This window comes from Spodoptera frugiperda, chromosome 12 (assembly GCF_023101765.2).
Source record: "Spodoptera frugiperda isolate SF20-4 chromosome 12, AGI-APGP_CSIRO_Sfru_2.0, whole genome shotgun sequence".
In the NCBI taxonomy this organism is placed as follows: Eukaryota; Metazoa; Arthropoda; class Insecta; order Lepidoptera; family Noctuidae; genus Spodoptera; species Spodoptera frugiperda.
Genome location: NC_064223.1, coordinates 1,495,602 through 1,523,020, shown reverse-complemented (window position 1 = coordinate 1,523,020; position 27,419 = coordinate 1,495,602). Strand labels below are relative to the sequence as shown.

At 41.9% G+C, this 27,419-nt stretch overlaps 2 protein-coding genes across 3 annotated transcripts in view; one reads left to right on the top strand and one right to left on the bottom strand.

The window, feature by feature from the left end:
• The window catches only part of LOC118262473 (innexin shaking-B), a 112,525-nt gene that overhangs the window by 20,616 nt on the left and 64,490 nt on the right, over positions 1 to 27,419 (top strand). For both annotated transcript variants that reach the window (XM_050697144.1, XM_050697143.1), the window contains exons 2-6: positions 19,129 to 19,258; positions 19,493 to 19,606; positions 22,017 to 22,188; positions 23,293 to 23,429; positions 24,337 to 24,364. In XM_050697144.1, the coding sequence (XP_050553101.1) occupies positions 19,194 to 19,258; positions 19,493 to 19,606; positions 22,017 to 22,188; positions 23,293 to 23,429; positions 24,337 to 24,364 (516 nt within the window). In that variant the 5' untranslated portion in view covers positions 19,129 to 19,193. The remainder of the gene's footprint in view (positions 1 to 19,128; positions 19,259 to 19,492; positions 19,607 to 22,016; positions 22,189 to 23,292; positions 23,430 to 24,336; positions 24,365 to 27,419) is intronic.
• LOC118262476 (uncharacterized) lies at positions 2,814 to 14,099 on the bottom strand. Its single transcript, XM_035573874.2, has 6 exons — positions 13,849 to 14,099; positions 12,932 to 13,086; positions 11,753 to 11,843; positions 4,146 to 4,292; positions 3,739 to 3,858; positions 2,814 to 3,104 (listed from the first exon to the last, which is right to left on the bottom strand). Exons 1-6 carry the CDS (start codon positions 13,918 to 13,920, stop codon positions 2,874 to 2,876), a joined length of 816 nt encoding a protein of 271 aa, XP_035429767.1. The 5' UTR covers positions 13,921 to 14,099; the 3' UTR covers positions 2,814 to 2,873.

Below are 27,419 nucleotides of genomic sequence, written 5' to 3'. Positions count from 1 at the left end.
TCCGATGCAATTGTGATGCATGTCAGGATAGACGAATTGTACAGTCGGAAAATATTTTTTCATCGCTAGAAATAATTGTCAAAGGCTAGAACTTTCTTTTTTGTTTTGAATTCGTAAGAGAACTCTCCTATCTGTATCTTGTGATCTGTAGCAATGATGAAAAAAGCCGATTGACGAAATGATCTGCTAACTTCCCATAGCGTCAATCGGCTTTTTTCAAGGTAAAAACGTCAGAACTATTGCTAAAAACTATCAGGAACTGTAGAACTCAGCTGCATACGAAAAGAACTCGCATTTATTTTTAATCTGCTGCCAAATGATCTGCTACGGGAAGTTAGCAGATCATTTCGTCAATCGACTTTTTTCAAGGTAAAAACGTCAGAACTATTGCTAAAAACTATCAGGAACTGTAGAACTCAGCTGCATGCGAAAAGAACTTTATTTTATTTTTGATCTGCTGGACAATGATCTGCCAGGTTCACACACATTGACTTCTTCTGCTTTGGATGAGGCGAGAGGGAATGTCATACCTTTACTGACTAAAAACCACCCCGTTGCTACTCCTGCTTTTCAAACCGCAGCTCCGGATCAGATATATTCTACTCTGCCGGCACCACGAGACATTATTATGTGTTTAACTATGTACATAAAACAAGGGTGTTGATATTGGTCACTTTAGTCGAGGACCATACAAACAGTGGGATATGGCTATACTTAGGAGAATACCATAACTTTTCGGGCTCGTTATCAGTGTTGCCACATCAGCATATAAAAATGCCGGACGGGGCGCGTTGATGATGGGAAATTAGATAATGTAATAAAAAGATAATGATGGCAACACTGCGTATTTATGTTACTACAGTGGACTGTGTATATTTAGAAACCGAGAACTTATGTTTTACAGTATGGTACTAATGTGTTGTGGTGTTTACTATTGTGTCTCTCTGCATCACCCTAATGTTGACTGTTAGAGAATGCCACTAGGCATTAAGTCCACCATTGTTTAAATGTACAAAATATGTAAAATAAAATAAAATATAAACACATCAAATATAAAAACTCCGGAAGACCTACACAAATAAAATATTTACCTAACAGATATTAAAAAGTAATAATGTCATGTCGGATTTATTGGAAATGGTCAATAAATATGAATAACTACGGAAACAACGCGTTCACACATCGTCACGCCGACACTAGTGATGTGCTACCTTGTATAAAAATCATCGCCAACGAATTTGTAGCAATATATTATTTTTTAATTTTATTACTGCAAAGTAGGACATTGTCTCAGTAAAAAAATAAATAAAAAAATCTAATCAACTAGTCCTATATATCTACGCTTTATGATGTATTTAATGTGGGAACTAGTGTCGCGGGGACAAATCCCTCCGCTCGTAAATCATGGCGAACGATGCGCGTGCGCCGATACCATTATATAGGGCAGTGACGTCACTACACATTTTACTGATTTTCTTTTATCGCTCTCCGGTGTGAGGAAATCAGTTTTTGATGTTCTTGCTAGTTTAGTTACATTTAATATAGTTTTTATGAGAAAACAAGTTGATTCAAATTGCAAGTTTAAATAAATATAGTATCAAAGTTGATGAAGCGAAAGAGATATGTGAGATTTGTAGCAATTGGATCTATCTCTGCCTACCCCCATGGGAGACAGGTTTCTTTCTTTTCTTTTATTTTTAAATTAGGATTTGGATTAGGATTGACTTTGTGAGCTTTAGTTTCGATTATTATAAGGCAATTAACTAAAAATCACGGTTGACTCACGTACATTAATAGAGTAAATCTCTACTAGTTTCAAGTCACAGCGGGACTCTTCATCATCATGATGGGCACGCCGACAGCGCCAACACACGGTCTAACATGTATCCAGTTAGCACGTAACCAGATTTCAGTATCTTGACTTTAGAAACAGTTTATTAAGCAACAAAGGTCATTAAAAATGTTAAAACTTCCCGTTTTTCGTAGCCCCAAAGAATAGTGTGGCCTGTCGATAAATCTGTGTTGTCTAATAAAAACCCCCGGCCGCCACCACCGGTCTGATTGTCCTCCTACCTACATACACTGATATATAAATAGTCTGTCTGTTTGTAACTACAGATATTCTAGTCGCTGTAACTTCGTGTATTAGGAAATCTGGTGCAAAATTAGGTTTACTGTCTTGTTTGACTGATTTTGAATTCTTATAAATGGTATATTTATTTATTTAACTCATATATTGTCTACAACTTGTATAAAGTGAAGAGGAACATAGAGATGACCGCCTCATGTTCCTAGTTAATAAATTAAAATTGTTCAAAGCTAATACATTTAAGAAGTTCTATTGTCTTAAGGGTTTAAAATTCAGTGGGAGTAGTGCTGGCTTTTAGTATCTTCATTAGTCGGAGAGCCCGCGGCGACGGCTCGGCAAACATCTCGTGTCAGACGGCAGACGTGCTCGAGAAATTAGCTGACCGTCTGACCTCTGGCCAATACTCGTTTGTACATTTTCTGAAGTAAAGAAATGTGGCGTTTCAAGTTTTAAGAATGTCCTATAAATATTTTTTTAATTTTGTGAGGATTTTATTATATATCTTGATATTCTGATTTATTCATGTGTCATATATCAGAAAAAAAAACATGTTTAAGTATTAAAACTTTTTAATAAAGCGCATATTAAAGTGAGAAGATTCTAAAAACTTACAATAAATTTAGAATCGGTGTAAAATATTAATATAAATAAATGATAAAGTAGGTCATTATTATAATACGTAATGCTAAAAAATTGTCCAAAACAAAAAATAAAAGAACTTATTTAGTGTCAATTTATTTAATGATCCAATATACACAACTTCAAATCAAATAAAAACAGAAGTTTAAGCCTGTTTGTTATTAACTATTCCAAGCCAAGTGCTGGGGCAGGAGTCCTTGAAGGCTGGGCTGGAGTGAGCCAGGTGGATGTCCAGCAGCTCAGCAATGGGCAGCATCTTGGAGGCGAGGGCCTTCAACATGTCTATCACTTGAGGACCCACCATCTGCGGCTTGGTAGCCAGAACCTCTAAAGTCTTGGATCTGATCGCGAAGTTCACTGTGTTGCGGAGGTGGTACTGGAAAGATGGGCAAATGAAATTGACGTTAGCTCTTTGACTAGTTTTGTAATTTCCTTAATGTAGTTTGAACATGGTGGAAGTAATGTGCGGTGGATTCTATTTCTTCAAAAACTAACCACAAGAAAATCTTATTTTTGTATTGTATTATTCTCATAACTTTCTTGTATTCTTATAATTAAGGTACTCATAAAATTCTTGTATTAGTCTCAACAGTTTAGTATTTTATTTGGTGTGTAATCTGATTTATCCTCGTTACAGTAGGCCTTAATACATTAAGCAATGTGTTACGTTATGTTAATTCACGTGGTTGATATTGTTGGATAGACGGAGAGAACTTTAGGAATGTGCATACACTACAAAGCATGAGACGCACAAATCCAGGCACTAAGGCAGGCATACATTGATGCAGACACTATGTATGTACATGTCTATTGAGTATGTAGAAGTTATGTAGTAATTAGTTGTAGGGATAAAATTTATCTATAAGCCTACATTTTACCTCTTAAGTTATAAATCCCATGTGAATATACTGCCAGAAACCAAACACGTGGGATCTATAACCAAAACCCTTCCTACCACTTTGGAGAAATAAAGAAATGTTGAAAAATGTAAATAATGTATGGATGCTAACCTGTATGAGCAGGGCTACTCCAAGATGCACTGGTTTGATTTCCATATCATTTAACTTCCTCACCAGGATCCTCGGCGTCAGGTCGTCTAGCTTACCTAGTTGGGCTAAGATCCTAGGTGCCTGTAAAATATCATGATGTTAAAGTTGTTGTCATCTTTAACTTGATATTTTGAATGAGTTTGGCTTTTGGACATACCATGGTAGGTATTCTTTATGGACCTTTTCATGCATATTCCAGAGAATGCGTTATTGATTTCTGCAGTTCATAAACCCAAAAGGTGGTTACAGAACGTCTTTATTATTTCATCTGTAGTAATTTCTATACTTGACAAAGTTTCATTTAGACATTTTTTTCTGATTGGGCCTGATATTGGCCCTGGAATACTTACCTATGACGTGATACTCACAGTGAACATGATGTCGTAGAGCCTGGCGCAGGCGTGGAACACCTGGACGTCGGCCATCTGGTCGTGCATGTCCCTGCTCTCCACGGACATGTAGTAGCGGTGGGCCGTGTCGATGCGGCTCTGGGCCGTCGCGTTGCGGGGTAGGTCCTGGGTGGGGAAATACATAAGGAAGTATAAGAGCAAAGAAATCTCCGTTGTATTTTTAATTAGTATTTTGCCCGCAGTTTCATCCGTACTACTTTATACGCTTAAATATATGAGGTACTTTACCTTCAGGAATTATATATTTTAGCATTTCCATTACTCTATCCATTAGTGAAAACTGTATTATGGGTATGTAAGAAAAACGTTAACTTAATAATTTTATAGGACTGTAGACTATTTAATCACGTGCTATGTATGTAACTCATGAACATACTACTAGAGAGATAATGAATTTCAAAATAAAAATGCCATTAAAAAGATAGAAAAACATACTACAAAAAGCTCATAGAATTTCGAAATGAAATGAAATATATTTCCACTCAATTACAATACAAAAAATATATCTCTAATGAACCGATTTCATCCGAATATAGATTTGTTACTCGATTTATAAATTGCAGCATACAATGGAATGGATAAATGTTCGATTCGAGCTAAAAATAAAAATGAACGCGCTTTGTTTCAATGCATTTTACTTGTAACAAAAAATATAGAAAATACTAGATAATGTTGCATTGAATTTTAACTAAAGCATTGTTCTGCAATTTCTGTGTTGTTCAATGAATTTGATGTAAAACTGAAGAGGAAATTAGGATGTTATGTCTATAATGGTCCTATACAAATAATGATCTCAATGATTAGGAAAACATATTCAACTGATTGGTAAAATCTCTTTTGTGCCAGAAGACCTCCCCGTGGTGCACCCTGGGTACGGGTGATAGTCTCCCTAACGGGGGTGATAGGGTTGGAGTGGCTATTGCCCGTAGCTAACTTCTGGACGGGGCGGGCGAACCCAGGATGGGTTCTGGAGGCGGCGGGCTTTGTGTTGGCACGAGGCCTGTGCTTCCGTGGGGACGTTTTTCCGCCCGTTTCTCTGAGTTTAGCAGAGAACGTGGTGGAGAAACAAGGGCGGTGCTCGTTGTGCATTCACCCTGCCAACGAGTAGCATCGGGACACAAGTAGTGCCTCGACTGCAGCCGTCGAAGTCGTAATCCGGGAAGAGTTCATGGTTGCATGACTTGGAACGGGACGACGGTCTTGGCTTGGTCGCCCGGACCGCGAGGAAGATAACCTCTATAAAAAATTCCTCCAATACCAAGTTCTGGTGCGCGGCGAGGGTATGCATGGCTGAGGAGTAGAGTCAGTCGCGAGCGCACCCCCAGCTAGGGGACCGGTGGACCCTCTAGTTGAGTACTAAATGTACACTTACCCAGGTACAGGGGGCACTGCCTGGGCGGACCGTTTATTTCCCCCATACTCGTGGGACTTATATGGAGAAGTCAAAAAATAAAACCTTTTTAAAACCACCATCGAATGAGGAGGAGAGGGCAAGTGAGGTCAGCTCGCTTGCTGTTGCTGGAGAGAGCCGGAGTGGCTCTGTTTCCCTTGGGCCCGTACGGGCCCCAAGTCGGAGGGTGTCGGGCTCTGAGTCCGATACCTCATCCGCATCTGGCGCTTGCTCACTGCGCAGCGTGAGCTCGCAGCGCCCGAAAAGGGGGACGTTTAAACGTCCCAGGTTGGAGGAGGGTCGAGGGCCGTCCTCCAACGAGCAGGAGGCCCCAGCCCCTAAGATCCCTACGGCTTCGCGGGGAAGGGGTAAAAGAAAGGGCAGTGAAAGGCTGGTACCCACTACTCAGGCCGAACCAACGGAAGCCGACTCCTCTGAAATGGAGGTGTCTGGTGGCGAGGACTCAGTAGGCCAGAATGTTGGTGTAACTGGCGAGGTTAGCCTTCGCAAGGCGGTTATGGAGGCACTCCGTATGGTGGCTGGACAGAAGTCCCAGAACGCCCGAAACGGAGTGCTGAGACACGCGAAGGCGACTATTATGAAGGCCGCTCGGCAAAACGGGGCGCCTTTAGCAGCAGGGCGGCAGATGACCGCCTTGCAAAAAGAGCTGGGGGAGATGCGGCGGGAAATGGCCCGGTTGACAGCCTCCAATGCGGCTATGGAGGCCGAGCTTCGGTCGGCTAAGGCCGAGCTCGCCGCTGCTCGCGGAGGTCGAGGCCAGCCTTCACAGTCAACGGAGGCTGACATGATCGGCCTAGTGCGGCGGGAAATGGCTGCGTTCCAGCAACGTTTTGACGTGCTGGAGGGCAGGATCCTCCGCCCCCACTAGCAGCGAGTCAAAGAGCACCAAAAACCTTTGCAGCTGCAGCGGCGACCAATTCTGGTCAGTCAAGCCGCTCTGCTCAAGGCCAACCGCCGGCGAGAGAGCTGGTAGCCTCGCCAGCGCAGGCTCCGGCTGCACCGGCTGCCAAGGCGCCGATAGGTCGTAGGCGCAGGGGCACAGTGAATCAGCCGGCTGTTGCCCCAACCGGAGTAGAGCCTACCCCAGTCTCAGATTCTCCTGTTGATGGCGGCCAATGGCACGTGGTTGGAGAGGCTAGGAGGGCCGCCAAGGAGGGACGAAAGCGCCGCAAAAAGGAACAGCGGCAGCGGCGGCAGCAGCGGCGCAAGGAGAAGCGCGCTGCGGCAATGCTTGTCGCCCCTAAAACCGCGGCGGTAGTGATAACGCTACAGCCGGACGCGGTTAAAAGGGGCGTCACGTACGGCGACGTCCTCGCCAAGCTGAAGGCGGCGGTAAATCCTGCGGAGTACGGGGCCCCAGACGGGTTTTCGATGAAAGTCACGGCGACTGGAGCCCGCCTACTGGAGGTCCCCGGTGCGGACAGCGGTCCATCCGCTGACGCTCTTGCCGAAAGGCTCAGGGCGTGTCTCGGGACCGACGAGGCTCGCGTGTCCAGGCCCACCAAGTGCCTAGACTTGCGCATATTGGGCCTGGACGACTCCGTAACGGCGGAGGAGATAGTGGCTGCTGTAGCCAGAACGGGAGGGTGCCCTGCAGACCAGGTGAAGGCAGGCACCATCCGTGCAGACAATTCGGGGCTACGAACGGTTGTCGTGAGCTGCCCCGTCTCAGCGGCTAAGAAAATAAAGGAGGGTCGAAGGCTCCTGGTGGGCTGGGTCTCGGCGCAGGTCAAACTGCTCGAGCCTCGGCCTATGAGGTGTTACCGTTGCCACGTGGGTCACCACGTGAGCGTTAAGTGCACCTCAGAGGTGGACCGCAGTGACTGCTGCTTCCGCTGCGGTCAGCCCGGTCACAGGGCCGGCTCGTGCTCCGCCCCGCTACACTGTCAAGCATGCGCGACAGTTGGTAAGCCGGCCAATCACCGGGCCGGGAGCAGAATCTGCTCCCCTCCTGCCAAAACCAGGGGCAAGGCTAGGCCCTCCGCCACCGCCGTCGTTCCCGCCGCCGCCACTGCAGTAGCAACCGCTTCCCCTACTGCTGCTGTCGCCGCGGCCGCTGCCGGCTGTAATGCCGCCGAGGAGGTCGTGATGGATTGTCAATAGTGACTCCATTACGCCTCCTCCAGGCGAACATCAACCACTGCGCTGCCGCTCAGGACCTACTACTCCAGAGCATGGCGCAGTGGTCGATTAATATCGCCGTGGTCTCCGAGCCCTATTTCGTCCCGCCCAGGGATCACTGGGTGGCGGACTTGGATGGCTCGGTGACCATCATCTCGTCGGCCGCCGCCGGTACCCCGACTCTTGAGGGTGCTCAAAGAGGCCGGGGTTGTGTCGCAGCACGGTTCGGAGAGATCGCTGTGGTGGGCGTGTATTTCTCTCCGAACCGAACTCTCGCCGAGTTCCACAACTCCCTGAGGGAGTTGGTTGACGTCGTCGTCGGGTTCCGTTCCCTCCCCGTGCTTGTCCTCGGGGACTTCAATGCCAAGAATCTGGCTTGGGGTTCCCGGATCACTGACACGCGGGGTAGGATGGTGGAAGACTGGGCTCTGGAGACAGGCCTAGTCGTCCTGAACCGGGGTTCTGTCCCCACGTGTGTGCGGATGCAGGGTGAATCGGTTGTGGATATTTCGTTCGCGAGCCCCGCTCTGTCACCGCGTGTCGTCGACTGGTGTGTCATGGAGGAGGTGGAGACATATTCCGATCACCGGTACATCCGGTTCGATGTTTCCGCTGAGTCCGCGGACCCACCGGTCAGACAGGCCCCATGTGGCCCGCGTTGGGCGCTGAGGCAACTGGACCGGGAGCTATTCCTGGAAGCCGCCATCGTGCAGGCCTGGGTGATACCACCGGACAGGCCTGCCGACATTAACGAGGAGGCACGGTGGCTCCAGGACGCCATGTACAGGATTTGTGACGTGGCGATGCCCCGGGTCCGTCCAGGACAGCGGAAGCGCCAGATGTACTGGTGGTCGCAAGAGCTGGCTGCTCTGCGCAGTGCGTGTGTTGCTGCGCGACGCCAGTACACTAGGCACCGCAGGCTTCGTATCCGTCCACCGGACGCGGAAGCTAGAGAGGCGGAGTTATATGAGGGGTACAAGGCGGCGAAAGACGCCCTAAAAACGGAAATCCGGCGGGCCAAAAACCAGGCCCGCCAGGAGATGCTGGAGACTCTGGACAGAGACCCGTGGGGACGCCCTTACCTAATGGTGCGTGACAAGCTCCGCACACAGGCTCCCCCGCTGACACAGAGTCTCCGGCCAGAGGTAGTAGAGGAGGTGGTCACCACCTTGTTCCCCCAATCACAGAGGGGCTACATCCCTCCGTGCATGACTCCGCCCCCTGCGGTGCCCGATGCGGGCCACAGCGACGACGACGATGACACAGCACCAGAAGTGACCGAGGCAGAGCTGAGAGTGGCGGTGCGCCGGATGGGCGCCAAGAACACCGCCCCGGGACCCGACGGATTGCCTGGCAAGGCGTGGGTCCTGGCTTCGGAGACTCTCAGGCCTCGACTAATTGGTCTCTTCAGCGCATGTTTGGAGAGGGGCCAGTTCCCGCTATCATGGAAGGTGGGTAAACTGGTCCTTGTGAAGAAGCCGGGGCGCCCTGCGGACTCTCCGTCCGCGTACCGGCCCATCGTGCTACTCGACGAGGTGGGAAAACTGTTTGAAAGAATAATTTCAAACCGCCTCGTCGCGCACCTGACGGGAACAGGGCCGGACCTCGCGGACGGCCAGTTCGGCTTCCGCAGAGGGCGCTCCACGGTGGACGCCATCATGCGCGTGAGGGACCTTACGACGGGGTCTGCAGTGTCCAGGGGTAAGGTCGTCGTGGCGGTGTCTTTGGACATCGCCAACGCCTTCAACTCTCTGCCCTGGAGCTGCATTTTGGAGGCACTACGGTATCATCGGGTGCCTACCTATCTCCGTCGTATAGTCGAGGATTATCTGACGGACAGATCCGTCATCTACCCCGGTCACCGAGGTGAGTGGAACCGGCGAGAGATGTCGCGCGGTGTTCCACAGGGATCGGTCCTGGGACCGCTCCTGTGGAACATAGGCTACGACTGGGTGCTGCGCACCGACCTCCCGAGCGGCGTCAGCGTGGTTTGCTACGCTGACGATACGCTAGTACTAGCACACGGGAGGTCGCACCAGGTGGCGGCCGACTTGATGACGAGAGCGGTTGCGATAGTCGTTGCAAGGATCCGGCAGCTGGGACTCGAGGTGGCACTTCATAAGTCCGAGGCCATGTGTTTTTATGGCCGCGGGAATGCGCCACCTCCGGGTGGGTTCCAGATCATGGCAGGAGGGGTTTCCATCGGCATCGAGGTGACGATGAAGTACCTGGGACTCGTCCTCGACAGTCGGTGGAAATTCGAGGAACATTTCCGACGTTTGGCTCCCAAGTTGGAACGAACGGGGGCTGCTCTAAAGCGGCTCCTACCCAACCTCGGGGGACCAAACGCCTCCTGCCGGAGGTTGTACGCGGGGATTGTGCGGTCCATGGCCCTCTATGGGGCCCCGGTGTGGGCACCAAATTTAAGGCGACGACCAGCTCGCGCGCTGGTTTCATCCCAGAGGGTCATGGCCATTCGGATGATCCGTGGGTACCGCACAATCTCCGGGGAGGCGGCTAACCTCCTTGCCGGATTACCGCCGTGGGATCTGGAGGCGAAAGTGCTCGCGGACGTATATAGGTTACGTGCGGAGGCGCATCGCCGGGGCGAAACTCCGCTGCCACGTCAGATCAGTGCGTGGCGGGATGAGCTCCGGCGGGATCTCATGGCGGAATGGAAGCAACGACTGTCGCAACCGAGGGCTGGGCTCGCTGTTATAGCAGCGGTAAGTCCCCTCTTTGAGGAGTGGCTAGAGAGGCGTCACGGCGTCCTCACCTACCGCCTGACGCAGGTGCTTACCGGACACGGAAGTTTCGGTAGGTACCTGTTTCGGATTCGGCGGGAGGAAACGCCCGGGTGTCGGCATTGCGTGGATCACCCGGAGGACACGGTGGAGCATACAGTAGCGGTGTGCCCTGCATGGGCTGAGCACCGCCGTGTCCTCAGGGATGTGATCAGCGACGGTGACCTCTCGCGTCCGGCTTTGGTTCAGGCCATGGTGCGGAGCGAGGGGGAATGGGACGCCGTCTCCTCCTTCTGCGAAGCAGTCATGCTAGCTAAGGAGGAGGCGGAGCGCGTGAGGGAACGATCCTCCTCACGCCCCAGCCGCCGCAGAAGACACTCCGGGCGTCGGGGATCGCGTGACGATCTCCGGCCACCGTAAGTGCGGGTCTGCGGACGGCGAGTAAGGGTAGCTCGCCGCCCGACCACAACCAGACCCGTGCGTACGGCGCGTCGCGTTCCGCGCGCGCCTCAAAGAGCCAGACCACCACAGATGGGGCCTAGTTGGGCTGATTAGCTGAACATTCGGCCATTGTTAGCCGGCGCCATTGTTTCCAAGCAATATGCAGACACGAAGAGTTCTGCTCATACTCGTTTACAAATGCTATTATAGTATTGTAGTTATGGTCGCGTAATAATTCAGTCGTAGATATTTATATGTGACTTTTGAAAATGGTATTTCTGTAGGTGATAGGATTTGATAGGTTTTACTGATGTGTGATATTAGTAGTGGCACTTGTGACGGAGTTGGTCCGGTGGTGGTCAAAATATATTTTTAAAAATACATGCATCTGATACTTGTATATGGCCTAGAATAGAAGCCTACTGAAGTATATTTTGGTTTTTGTTCTCTCAATTATAGTTTCTTTTTGTCCTCATGGGAATGTCGGGAAATCCTCTAAGTGCTCCCTTATACTGCCGAAGTAACTCAAATATTAAGTTTCACTGGTCTGCTTATCAGTCGTTTTCAGGTAACTGAAAGTTCAGTAAGTCAAGTTATTTGATTAGAAAATACAATCTTAACTAGAAGAGAGGCAGTACTGCACTGACTGGCTCCTGAGCCCAGCGAATTAACAAAGAAATTAACATCATATTCCATTCAGTATAATAATAGCTACTGGCTCTTTAGTGCTTAGCGGAGCTCTTGCGATATGCTAACTATAGTCAGCGAAGTCATTTGATATGTAATGTATACACTTAGATATAAGAAATACATTACCTATTTTGATAAAAGTTAGGTAGATACTATACCTTGGCAATATCGATGAGTTTCATGACGAGTGAGGAGTAGATTCGTCGGCTGATGGCATCGGTGCGCCGCGAGCGGTAATTGTCTACCTCGCTGGAATCCAACCAGAATGAATTGAAAAAAAAAGATCAAAAATATTGAACCTATCTCTTCGTGGAATAGGGTTTACAGGAAATAAGTTCTTGGGTATCTAGATTAAGGATTTTTGTAACTTAAACCTAACCATTTTTTAGAAATGTTTTCAAAAAATCTTATCGTTTGATAAAAGTTGTTTTGATAAAGTTAGTGAAGCTAATTTGAATAATCTTTAAAGTAACTAATAAATAGAATGAGTTTTGATAAAAATATATTAATCTTTGAAATGCTTACTTTAGGATGATTCTTGTAACTGAGCATTGAAATCAGAACCGTACCTTCATAGGTACGGTTCGAACCTCACGTGTATAAACACATAAGAACCTATTTGCCTATCTATTTAACGAAACCTACCCAAGCCATGGTTTTAACTCAACCGTGCACACCTAGCACACAGCATACAATCCAAACGTTCCCAGATGCGAACCAATACCAATATTTTACAAGTAACTAGTGTGGAAACTGCGCACCTATCGTAAGCCTGTAAGCCGAAACGTTACCGTTGCTATGGCAACCGGACTTGAAATATAACGTTAGCATCGTCATAGATAACTTGACGTTGTTGTTATGGGGGATCGAGATACTACAGCTTCCGTATCGAGTTGTATGGGATAGGATCTGCACTGAATAAACCATTGCACGAGTCGATAGTTGTGTCAGGATTTAAACTACAGTCGTTTTCGGATATCTAGTGGACCTACTAGATTTGTTTGCAACACTAGCTTATATTGTTGTTATAGATCTTGTAAATATCTTGTCAATGTATAGCAGTAAACTCAGCTATTGTTATATTACCCTTTGTGAGGGGGAAAATCATCGAATGACTGCTCCCGCCTTGGGCGAGGCAAAGTCAAAGTCATGCATAGGTAGCGGTTTACTGGGGCACCGGCTCGAAAAGCAGGAATAGAAACGTAGTGGTTTTTAGTCAGTAGGATTCTGACACTCCCTCACAACTCACTCAAGGCGGAAAAAGTCATTGGATGATTTTCCGCTTAAAAAACCTCTAAAATATTAGAGTTTAAAAGCTTCAAAGAAATAAAGTTTACCGTTTGACGATGTATTTGATGACCAGCGACATGGTGCGGTTCAGGTACACCTGGTTCTCCTTCTTCAGGTCGAACAGCAGCTCGTCATCGAACTTGGAGTCTTGCAGCGCCTCCACCATCGCCTTCGCCAGGCGACGGTTCTCTTGGAAGTAATTCTTTAATTGTATTGAAACAAGTTAGTCATTCGTTGGATAGTTATTAATATGCATTGGCTTGTAACTTGAAACAAATTTTGGAGATTTGCATTAGTGTTGCCACAAAACTTTCAATACTATAGCAATACCTTTTTGTTTTTATTCTTAATACAGCTCATAAACCTTCTCTAGACTTTTCTCATACATATGTACATCCATCAAGTGAGTAATTTCGATTAAGAAAGCGAACAAGTTTGAGGCGTTACTTAAGAGTAAAAGACTCGGTATAACTTGGCTTATTTGGGTACATTCTAGTTACTCTTTTAATTATAGCGGGCTTGTGTTACTGGGAGCGGCAAAAAATTGTAGTTTCTGCTTTAAAAAGCACAACGAATATCGCTGATATTCAGTTATTTGCCGTCGTTGTTAATTCCCAGTGACCGCTCGGCTGCACATCACATAACATTACTTAATTTCAAAAGCTTTATTCAGCGAATATAGGAAAAAATATCTCCTTTGTTCCGAACCCATAGCACTTCCCACAAACAATGGCCACTAGCGCAGCGATTAAAATAAATAAAGCGTTCCAAAGAACACGCTGCGGTACAAACCAAGCAATTTAGATCTCATAAAATGTAACAAAAAAGGAACTCGCGAATAAAATCCTACAGTTTTTTATCTCAGCGCCATTTACATCTGTGTGCGTCCGTTATCAGAGCATGTATTGTTGCCAAATTTCCGGAGCTGGTGCAATGGGTGGTGCAACGAAACAATTACGTTTACCTCGACGTTGGCGGCGGCGGCCGCGCACAGCACCACCACTGCGAACAAGACGGCCATTCCCCACTGCAGCATTCACTCTAACTGTCCATATCCATTTTATTTTTCACTAAAATGGCGTTCACAGAGAATATCTAACGCTGTGTTTTTATTCACGAGGGAGGCGTGTGGTGCGGCCACGTAGCGAGGCGAGGCGACTAGTGGCTGCAAGTCGGTGGCACCGCTCGTAAAACGTGATTGTTAATAAAATCGCGAGGCGAGTTAGTGACTTGTAGGTGCATTCTGATGTATGTGCAACTCGGGCTTAAAATATGTAATTTAAAATAAAAATATTGTTATATTGAATACCTACGTACAAGGCATATTTGAGATCAGTTTTAAGTATTTTCATTAGTTTAGCTTCGTTATTTAACTTTGTTTGTAGGTAAATTGAATTTTTCAATAGACAACCACGTCAATACAGTCACAAAAATACAGCAAAGTTTTAAAAATGAAATAAGTCTACTATGATTTTATTTCTCTCGAACACTGAATTCAGCCAACATTGGGATGCAACTTTGGTAGCAAAAAAAGCATAGGAGAGAAACATTCGCTTCGAAAAATTCAGTTTTCTACTCGGAATTGAAAATTATTAAAGTGCACTAGAGAACATGCCGCAATATGGTAGTTTTTATTATAGAGTTTAAAACGTTTCCAATGAAACAATGTATTAACATTGTATAACATTAACATTGTATGGGAATGGATGGGAATCAAGTCAAAATAGTCTTCTGCGTATGGAGTCGTCACAAGCATGATTACTAAGAAGGGGTTCTATTCCTGGGTTGGACGAAATATTTCCTAGACGTCGGATTCTAGACTCCAAGAAACCAGAACCCACGATATATGTCATAGGTTTTCCTTGAATTAAACGGGCTCCACATAAGTAAATACACCTATGATCTTACTAGCTTCTGCCAACGGCTTCGCTAGAGTGCCGGTGGAATAAAAACGTATTCTATCACCCAAGTGAGGCTCATACCTTGTCTGTATACCAAATTTCATCAAAATCCGTTTAGTAGTTTCAGCGTGGTTAACGGACAAATATACAAAAATCACTTTAAATATTATTAAAATGTCCGTCAAACCTGAGACTTCTCATACAACAATGGACTTTAAGTTAGTGGTCAAGGAATATTATAAAAATAAGACCTCCTATAATATTTAGTGACCCCTCGAGACCCAAGTTCCGCCACACGCTACAGATAATGTCCCAACTTACACTTTTTAGCCATAAACACGTACTTTAATATTTTAAAGTTTTCTCTACGTTTTGTACTAAGAAATTATTAATTCATAGCTTTTTTAATAACTATCGTTAGTGGTTTTACGAGAACATTAAATGAGATTTGGTTTTTTTGTAGAGTAGTTTTCATGAAGTATTTTTAAAGATACCTATTTGTAAAACAATTCTTGTTGTAATATTAGACAAACAATTTTTTAAGTCAGTGTAATTTTTTATTGAGAATATAACAAAATGTTTATATTATTTATTAATCCAATAGTTTTATTTAAAACTCTTTTGCGTTAAATATATTCACTTCATCGATACTAAATACTACCTACATCTATTATCAAAAAGCATTTATTACAATGCAATAAAACTATCAATCCAAAACACACCTACCAACATACAACTTAAAACAATCGTCCCAATCTAGAATCATAGACAAGATTGCTCAGACAAACTACTCGTGTAATCGTGTCGGTATCGTGTCGGCGTCGTGTCGTATCGCCGGCGTATCGGTAAATATCGGCGCGTGTCGCAATACTTTTACTGCCACCGTAAAACGCGGGATTTATTGCATTTACAGTATGCCACTTGTATTTTGTATGGCATACTAGCTTCGGCTTGTAGCTTCGCTCGCGATGGAATTGGGATGAAAATTACCCTACAATTTATTCCACACTATAATCTATCTCTGACTCTCTGTGTTAAGTTTCATCAAAATCCATTCAGTAGTTTTTGCGTGCAAGAGTAACAAACGCACATACATCCTCACAAACTTTCGCGTTAATAATATTGGTAGGATTTGGTATTTTGTTATTTTGTATGAGAGTGAGAATATGCTAGTTGTCTCGTTCTGTACTCCGAGGGTGGCAGGCGATGATTGATTAAATATGGCCGAGTCGTATGGTTGCCGTCTGACTTGATTTAGTTTGCCATGAAACCGATTTCTGTCTAGTTTGGTATGGGTTGGTAATCTAGCTTTATGTTTCTAAAAGGATATTTAAGCCCTGGTTAGATCTTAATTCATCAATTATTATTTTTAGGTAGATAGAATTGCACCCTAAAGATGCACCTGTTAAAATATTCTAGTCAAGACCGTCATAAATTTTAAACTTTCAAAACCAAATCATATTTCCTCGAAATGCTTCAACACTCATAGCGTTTACGAAACTGGCAACCGAACTGGTGCTAAAATCCTAAGAACCATTTATTTCACTGCGAAACTAACTCGAGAAGCCGATCACTCGCTCTACGTACGAGTAGAAGCACTCCAGAATAACAAAAAAACCTCAATATGTGTGACATCGAAGCAGGTCGTAAAACTGAAAGATAAAATTTTACGCGTTACACGTAACTACGTACGTAACACATCAGAAAATTGTGAAATTCTAGACAAAACTTTAATATAACACAGGGGCGATAAGTGAAACGTGAAATTTCAGCGTTTTCCCGTGTCCTGGAAATTTATCCGCGGCGGAATCACCCGGGAATGGAATCCCATTCGATTTCCGCGCACTTTTACACGGAACTACTTTAGGGCGGGGTGTGAGGGAGGAGCGGAAGCGGGCGGCGGCCGCACTGAACACGCCAGCGGGAGATCCTTATCAATTAATTTGTTCGGCGATTTATTAAAACTATATGTTTCACTGAATTTGGAAACTAGGTTATATCGACTGCGACATATTTTATATGCTTTCTTTTGTTTTAACTGTCCTGTTTGAAAGAAGTTCATTTCTTTAATTTATTTAGCGAATGACATACAATGTTTTATCAAACAAAGTAACTAGCTATAACTTAGAAAGAATTAATAGAGTAAACGATATTAGCATGGCATTAGATTAGACAAAATATAAAAATCGTGGAAATTACATTTAACTCTGAACAGAAGAAATCAGAACTTATTCAAACTATTTTCACACAAATTGACATCCACATAAAGTCGCCATTACATTACTTATGTATTTAAGACATCGTTTCACCACCATTGTCACCGTAAAATGGCTGTAAACAACACCATGGCATAAAAATCGTGCTCAAAGCATTTTAGGTACCTACTCCCCTTGTAGAGAACCCGAAGGAAAGGTCATTCTATTGGCGGAGCTCTATAAATCAGTATTTACTGCCTATCAAACGTTTAAGCTCAATATATCACGGTAAGTGGCCGTGACTCCAGGCGCTTTAAACATGGAAATACAAACAAACATAAATTATCTAGTAGTCTGCTACGCCATAAAGTATCTGTCTGTCTATTTTTAGGCTCAACTTTTGAGCTACATGCTGTAATATTTTGTGTTATCTTATCACCTCAAACTTCTTTGTGCGAACTGCTAAGGAGTGGAATTCTTTGCGCAAGTCTGTGTTTTCTGATGGTTTATATCGTGGGTGTGTTCAAGGCCCGAGTGAATAGGTTGCTTATGGGCAGACGTGCTCCATCGTAACATCATCGCTGACCAGGCAAAATATATTAAAAAAACTTTAACGGTGATGTTAATTGTTGGGTTTTTTTTTGTCAAATAATGACCACAAGCGATTTTCACCCCGCACCCGCTCCGCCTATCACTAAATATCTACCTTAGAAATGATATTTGCCAATCAATATGCATTGGTGAAGAAATTCCTGCCGTATATTGCACTATACGTATTGGAAATATCAATTATTTAAATGGCGCGGAGATACCCATTGGATTTGATGTGGTGCTGGTACCTGGATCGATGGGAAATACTTGGTGTGACTCGTGTCTTGCCACTGAGTGAAGACAAGCAGTGTTTTGTTTTATGGGCCTTGTGTCTAGGAGCTTGGGAATTTGACTGTTTGCTCATTATTTATAATGGAATTGTAATTAGGTGATACATTTTTTTAATTTCAGTGTTTTCTGTTGTTTAGAATTTTAGATGTTTGGTTAGTTTAGGATTTTTATTCTAGGTAACTGTTGTTTATATCTTAATTCATTATCATAGTACACTCTTATCTAATATTAGAGTTTTAATTAAAACTAGCTGTTTTGGCAAACTTCGTACCACCTCAAACATATTGTTCTGACCTTTTAAACCTTCCCTGGACTTCCACAAATAATTGAAGACCAAAATTAGCCAAATCGGTCTCGCCGATTTCTAGTTTTAACGAGACTAACGAATAGCAATTTACATCGCATTAAAAATGGTAATGCAGTATTCAGAACTACATATTGGCTTAAGGGTAAACACGCAATGCCTTTCAGCTTGAATAGGTTCATTAACTAAATCTAAAACATGAGTTTACATATGTATAACTATAGTTTAATGCCCAAACATTAACTAGGTATAGGAAAACACTACGCAAACCATAGACCTCACAACACAACACATGGTGAGAAACTGTAAACACCATTTAAATTATTTTACGATTCAAAATGTCGTGAACAAAATGAGTAGACATTTCACACAGAACATAAAACACACAGTCTTTATAGTTAAAGTAATAAAGACTATATTCGCATATCAAACGTTTTCCCTAGACGTCACATGGACAAGGTAATCTGAGTCTAGACAAGCTAAATATTATTTGATTGACGGACTAATTTCAACAGACATATGGCTACTGTTTCACTAGTTTCGACTGAAATTTCTCGGGATTTCGGCAAGATGAATATGTTCCGGGTTATTAGTCGGTTTGGCTGAATCGTTTTAATGTCAGTTTCAGACATGAAGGCATAATTTTCTATCACATGTGTTCGGGAATGTAATGTGATGTCACTATTCAATGTATCAGACAATTGGATAGTGACGCATTTAGATTTGGTTAAGATTATTACTGAAAATTACGAAACATGTAAATTACTAAATTAATTATATGAAACTCATTAACACCATTATATTATTATCTCAATGAGGGGAAACTATTATAGCAGAAAATTTTACACACTACGTCCTAACACTAAAAGTAACCACATGTTCATATTTTCAAACAAACAAAAATAACGACTCTTTTACCATAAGTAGTTTGTTACCAAACATTGGTATTTGCTTGTCTGCAGTGGTAGGTGCGAGGATGGCGCGGGCGCCTCGCTCGCGCTGACCGGCGCCGGGCCCCGCGCGCCCGATGGGCAAGACGTCTGGCGGCCGCCCCGACCCAGGAGTGCGCGCACACAGGATTGCTAACCGAAGGTAAACTACTACCAATGTACAATAATTATCTTGTATACAAGATGGAAGATGAGCAAGCCAGTGGGGCACAAAGAAAAGGTTTGTATCGTAAGGCGGCTCACTTGAGCATAATGAACATAATGTAAGAAGTCATCATCAGGTTGTAAGAAGAAGAAAGCGGCTGCATGATCTCCATCTTTCAAGTTCTCGTAAGTGTTAGCATTAAGGATATACACACAAACAAACTTGATGCAGGCGCAGAGCAGCACTGCTTCCCGCGCACCCCATGGGCAAGACGTCTGGTTGTCGCCAAGAAGTAGGTGGCCGGCAAGACTTTGGAGTTCGAGCGAGCAGAATTGTTGGCAGAAGGTATTGCTTAATTTATTACAAAACAACTAACATATTACTCAATATTAATACAAGATAATACCATTTTTCATCTCAAACAATGAGTAAACCAAATAATTCAAATAGAACCGATCTAAAACGACATCAATGGAACATTAACGTAAACAAATGTTCAAAATGTAAATAAATGCCCCTAGACATAATCTAACAAACATTTTACCATTGAGCAATAAAATTAGTTCAAACCAAACATATAAAAAATATACAAACAATAATAGAACAAGCCGCACGCTAACAAGATATTAAAAATAAACACAGTATCCATTAACAATGAAAGTGTATCATACAAGTCAACGGACGTTTGACCGACTTCCAGATTTACACGTGATTCACACAGTCATACAGGCAGACAAAGATCTCTGAACAGACGGCAGCAGTTGTTCAGCCATCAATCTCGGTGGCCGCGTCGTGGGCAGCGTTTGACAAGGCCAGCACCTGTATTTATTTGACCACCACCTTAAAGCCGACCAATACTTGGTAAAGCGTTGCTCATACGCTTTGTTGCTTGAAGAAACAAAGCTCACTTTACCGGAAACTTCAATCGAACCGTTTCGAAAGGAAAACATGAGTAGGGATACCGCAGGGCTCTGTGTTAGGTCCATAAAGTTTGTTAATAGTATGACGTTGCCAATAAAATTGAGTCATAAGACATACGATTATTTGACGATAACGATACGAAGCGATTTATTTAATTAACCGTTAGACGTAAACTGGTATTAAGAGGCACAGTGTAGTACATTCATCACGCAAGTTTCGGTGATTTGGAGAGCGTCCAAAGCTTATTCGTAAATATTGTCGACTGAATGGGTTTTTTCTTTCATAATGAGACAACTATGCGGTTAAGATTATGAGAATTAATAGGGTTCAGGTTTATACATATATTTTTGACTGTTTACTTGTGGAGAAGTTCACATTTCGAATAATCTTCATTCTACGTTATAGCATGTTGTATTTATTTTTGGGCTCTTCTGTGAAGTAAGTTTACTATTAACAGTTAACGGTTATATTAACAGTTTACGCATCCTGTGTGTGATTTATGATGTTGCTGTCATTCTCATATCCTAATCAACATTTATCTCAATTTATTTATTTTTGTAGAAATTAATAATTACGTAATTCGTTTCAATTAAGAAGTAAAACAATGTAAGATGATCCATTTGATGTGGTTGAGGTAGTCTTTAATATGACATTAAAAGTTTCATAAAGTCCCGCTTACCTGTTAATCGATTTCTAGGAATATTTTTGAGGCATAACATACTAGAATCTGCAAATTATCACGAATTTGCCGAAAAGAACACGATCGGAAATAAATCATTGTTAATGAAAGTCTTCTCACAAGCGTAGTCCACTTGGATCGCACACATCTGTGTGGAGTATCTAGTCCGCATTCACACAGACATGTGACACAAACGTAACAACTGAAAAAAAAAATCTCAACAATTCTCCCCAATCCAAATTGACAACAAACAAATGGCCTTGGCTATCTATTAATTGAATGTCTATTCTTACATCTTCAGCGAATCCCTAATCTCTAGTAGTGTCGGAAACTTTATTCTGTGGTACACAATGAGGCGGTTTTAGCTAAATTATGTACGTTTAGTTTGCAACACGTGTTACATCGGCGCGTGCGTTTCCGACGTAGACTTGTTTCATTGAAGCGTGTGTACTGGCGTATTGTTGTTGTGTACTGGTGTTTGTTCTGTCGGTGACTGGGCTACTGTTAGGTTCGTCAGTAGCTCGTTACTACCGCGGTGAGTTCTGGTCTATTTATTGTATACGTCTGTGTATTCGAGTTCTTGATCTTCTGTTTCCAGACTTTTCTCTGTTTGTTGTTGTGGGTTTGTAGCTCTGTCGTTGATATTGAGACGTTCTATGAATTAGGTAATTTTTGATAGGTTTCGAGTATTTTATTATTTTGTAACATCACGCCTTTTATCTCCGAAAGGGTAAACAGAGGTGCACATTGCGGCACTTTACGTATCATTTTGTAAAGAAAAAGATTTACATAGTAATGTGAAGATAAAATGATTATTTTATTAATTCTACATCAAATTGGTTTACAAATGCAAATTACGGCTATCCTATTCAAATTATCTACAATATTACTGACTGCAGTAAGGTATCGGCACGGTAGTATTATCCTTTGCATCGCGCATTCAGATCAAAAATGAGTCTTAACAAGACACATAGGATTTTGTAATTTTTTTGATAAAATTAATGAATGGCAGATTCATAATGTTTATGATCGAATGACCTTGGTGTTTTCTTTTTTATTAAAATTGCCATATAAAAGTTTATCCCCGGAGTGTAGAGTCAAAACAATCATACTTAGTTTGAGAATGAGTGAACTTAGTGTGAGTTTCTTCCGCAGGGACTCGTGCGTGTCGTGGGGCCGTCGCGGTCGCTGCGCAGGCGCGCGCACGGGCGGCGTGTCCGCGGCCGGCGGGAGCGGCGCGGGCGCGTGGCGGCGGCGCGATCGCGCCCCGCAGCCGCGGAGGCCCATGGAGATCCTCACCAGCATCTATGCGCTGCTGTCCGGAGGGGTACGTTGGGGAAATTATATTATTTATTTTTATTACAATCATTATTGCACTCAATATTTGCACGTTGAATATTTTTCTGACGCATGTCGGAAAAAGCAAATGAATGAAGATAACCGTGGTTTAGTTTCATTGATGGTAGTTACAAGCAGATTTTTTATTAATTGATCCATATCTATCTACGTCGAATTTAGGATCTGAATCTATTTGCCTAAAGATTTGAGGTCCCTTGTTGGGCACCAATAGTCACCAGAAACTAGACACTGGCGAACCCAACGTGCGATATTATGATTGGTATTCAGATTCAATCTAATTCAGCAAAAACATTAAATAAGTAATTATACTACCTTTTACACACAATGTTGGTAAACAATTACCTTTCAGTAGAGCTAATTATTTCAGAGAATATTCAGTCATACATCACATTAAGTGCTGAAAAAACATGACTAACGCTAGGGACGTGCTTAGGCAACCTAAGTAGGTGTTTATCGTAGTCCCGACGACACTAATTAGCATACGTAAGACCAGTGTAGGGACTACGGGACTAATCTTGTTGTAACGTCGCGTAAGTACGTTTGCGTTTGCGTTACGTTATGACTTTGTATTAGTTAGTCGCGCCAGAAAGTATTAATATTCGTCCCTTTTTTCTTTTTTAATTGTGAATTTAAATTATCGCGTTCCTTTGTGATGTGAATATGAACATCTATAGGCATAACGTAACTTGACGATGAACGTTTTTTTTTTCATGGACTGAACACTATTCTAAACTGCATGCTATTAATGAGAATATTGGGTAAACAATCTATTAATAATGCAATGCTCGTCCCGCAATCGAAACTGTAGTTGAATTGGCGATCACTCGTCTATGTAAAAGATTTTTCTTGACCGCAAAACTAGAATAAATGTTTTTAAATAAAGCAATCAATTTGTCTTCAGTCCTTAAAGAATATAAAATTCTCTTTTGAATTCCACGACTTAGGCTACAAAGTGCTTTCCCAATTTGCGCCGATGTTATCTCTGAATGTTTTAAAATCAACTAGCAATAAAATAAAAATTGCAATTTAAGCCTTGAGGCTTCGTATTTATGTGATATTTTTCTTTGTACAGCAAGGGGTGAACCCGAAGATTGATTCCGTAGCATTCCGACTGCACTGCGGTGCAACTACCGCCGCGTTGTTAGCGGCTAGCGCAGCCTTAACAACGCGCCACCTGGTGGGCAACCCCATCGACTGTATACACACGAGGTGAGAAAACACGACGTTTAGTTCACAACTGGACCACGTAGTTCACACTTTGCAGGATAGATGGCGTTAAACTAAACTTCGTAAAATCATGAGAAAAACTGCGAGTTTCTGAAAATAAAAGGTTTATTTTCGTAATATGACTGTTGTATTGTTATTAAAATAATTTATGAGAGATATTACATGGTTGGATTGAAAATAGTATCGCCTGTCACGTTCGTAACGGGATTATGGATGATGAAGTCATTAGCGAAATATGTGTGCCAATTATTATTATTTTACAGTTAATAGTTTTATTGGCGTAATAAATTGAATTAGTCCACGAACTAAATAATAATTTGTGACAGTAATTTTTCGGTTAAATTAAGTTTTTACTTCGATACTACTGAATAGTTTCATCTAAAGGATAGATTTTGAATTTTTGATAGAATTTCTACTTAGATTTTGTCACTAATTTTCAAATAATTAGTATGCGAAGCAACTGTTTTTCTTCGTTAACTTATATAACTATAGATTACAGTAATTTGAAGCTAATTGTAATTACATAACTGTTGGCACCACTGAATCAAAACTTCATGGTTATTGAGAATACAATATGTTAAACCTAGCTTTAGATTAGAAATATAAACCTAAATCATAATCAATACCAAATTAAATAAAACAATATCGATATTGTTCATATTAATCATCATCATTTCATTCATTCATCATCATATTATATCTCAAATGACATCCTGAGTAAATAAAATTATGTTTTTTGCATCTTTTATTTATTGTAAAGAAGACCATATAGGAATCACATTGGAAATGTGTCTGTACTTAAAATAAAAATAAAAAAAATAGCAGTGTACTTTATAAAAAAGTTTTTTCAAGTTCGCATAAGTTCTTCACAACGTGTTATTTTATCCAGGGACATACCAGAAGACGTGTTGAACACGATATATTTTTATTTCAAAAATCAAAAAATAAAATAAAAATGTAAAACAAAAATAAAATAAAAATAAAAATAAAATAAAAATAAAATAAAATAAAAAATAAATTTATTCCGGACTGGATCCACTCGACGTTCACGGTGGCCGGGGAGGCCGGAGGAGCGTACCCCGGCGTGAGGAGTGCCGGCACGTCGCCCCGGAGGTACGGCAAGTACTACCAATGGGTCGCCTTCACGCTGTTCTTCCAGGTTAGTGGGACTTGAATTTAATTAGAATTCCGTACGACTGACTACTGAGTTTCTTTTAAATTCCTGTTTGAATATTATGTAGGAACATAATATTTTGAAAATATTCTTCTTACTGGACTGGCATACTTATACTGAAAGTCTAAGATAAATAAAATAAGTATCATAACATCTACAATTTATAAGCCGTTTATACGTCTGTAATGTTTCAATAAATTCGTATTTACTATTCCTATTTAAAAATTACGCCCACAATTCACTGAAATTAACATTTTATATTAAATATGAATATTTCCCCTTTCTCCCTATTTAATATTTCAATAACACAAGCAACGTCACGGGAAATACACAGTGTATGTAATAAAACTACCGAAACATGACTATAATCACTCACAATGATAAAATAACAGACAGACTACAAAATAATATTGATATATGAGCAATCAAGTTAAGTGGTACTTAGTCTATGGCCCATCACACCGTAGATAATAGAGCGAGGTATAGTAGTGCGGTCATCGTGAATTGGCTACTTAGCGGGTCTCCCGGATTAGGTGGCACGCTAGTCGACTGTAGTCGGAGGTATGAATGTTGGTGTATGGTAGTTTGAAATGGAAATAATAACGTATAATTGTACCGTATAGACCCCCTGTCTATACGGTTTTTATAATCTTCGTATGGCTTTAAATTCCAAATAGAATATTTTTAACGACTTTTGAGAATTTTATAAATATTATTTTTAAAGTAAGTTTGTTACATCAAGATTGTAACTTTTCTGTAGGTTATTAAGTAAAATATAACCTATATCTTTCACATTTGCACTAGTAACTGAATTATTTAATTATTGTAAATAACAAATGAAATTATTCGTAAGCAATAAATTAATTAATATACTTCTTGTTTATTGAGGTCTATGCGAAAAAGGTCTCGATAGTGCTACGGTGCTACGGCGTAGCAGTGCTACGAGGATTGGCCTGCGTTCGTTTTTGCTACGAATAATAATGATTTGTATAATTCGTAGCACGTTACTGTAATTAAAATAATATATCTTTTTAAATAGTTGTATCAATGTGGTCTTGTACAAAAAAAAAAAAATGGTGAAAAAGCACAAATTGGTCATCGCATTATGAATCAATAAGTTGTAGTACTACCAATATCATATTTTTTTGTTATGTTCTTACTTTCAGAAGAACAAAGAAAGAGAAAACAAATATTTACCTTGACAATAATTATATTTAGCATGCGAGTAAAGTACTTTTAGTGGCTACCCTGGCACTAGTTTAGCGTGACGAACTGGTACTGGAGGCAAGACTAAACGATTGTGCGTGACCCGGCGTCGAACCGTTACCGACACATACAGTTACACTTGTGTCTCTGTCTGGTTTCACTTGTATGTAATAAAGTAGTGTTGTAAACAAAAAAAAAACAATTCAATATGTTTTCTAAAACTAGATCATCAATAATTAAAAACCAATGCACATATGTTATTTATTATATCACATTATACTGCCCTAGTTTCTTAGTTATGGATACGGATTCACGGATTTTATAAATTTACTAGCTGAGCCGGCAAACTTCGTACCGCCTCAAACAATTTTTTCTCACCTTTTAAACCTTTCCTGGACTTCTACAAGTAATATTCAAGACCAAAATTTGCCAAATCGGTTCAGCTGTTCTCGGGTTTTAGGTAGACTAACAAATAACAACTGATTTTTCCTAATTCTACGTTATTTAGACTTTAATTCATTCAAAACTTTCTCCCTACCTTAAACCTTATACAGGGAACAAATTGCCATCCAATTAGACACAAATCTACTCTCAAATAAACACTAAAACATCGACTATCGGACCGCTAACACCTAATTGAATTAATAACACATTGAAATTAGTTATTTAACGCGTTGCGACAACGATGTATTCAGTAAATGAGCTCGTTTACATTAACTGCAGTTATCTTGTAGCTCTAGCTAACTAACTGTTCAGTTATTATTTAAGAATAAACTGTTTGTGTTTACTGTGACTCGGAGATAAAAAGTGCATTAGTTTATTAAGGATCTTTTAACTAAGTAGAGAGGAAAGGTTATTTTTTTAATATATGTTGGCCCACATTTGTGCGTTGTGCATTTACAAACATATGAAATCATATTGACATCCAGACCTGAAACTTATGGATCACACCAAGTTGTTTCGTGCGGGAATCTAACTCGCTACTACAGCAAACAGTCGGTTGGCCAGCCACCGCGCCAACTATGTAGTCACCAATTATAAACAATGTATTAAAATATGTTTGCTTTAACTATTTCTATTGAATTGACGTAAATTGAATTCATTCAAGTTCAAGGTTTGTCTTAATTACTCTAATGCAATTCATTGAGTTTGTTGCATAAGTAATCAACGATTACTGAAGTGATTTAAACTTATTAAAATTCACGCAATTTCGCAATGGGATTTTTGAGTTGCTAATTAAATTTAGATTATTTTAAATAATGTTCTGACTAACTGACTACCAGTAAACATCCATTATCATTTCCAAAAACACACCTATACCACGACAGTCCAACCCAGACCAAACACAACGCAACAGACTTTCACGACAACCATCAACAATAGACAGACAGACGAACAGACGAGCAGACAGAATGCTCTGTTTGTATGTAAATCAGTAAGTATGTTAATGTTTGTGTTGTAGTACTTGTATGTAGCGCCGTGGAGTGGAGGTACCTGTGTTTAGTGTTCGCGCACGTGCTGCTGTCTTGCAGTGTGGGGGGCAAGTTAGGGGAGGTCAGCGAGAGATTGAGTGAGGTGATGTGACGCAGTTG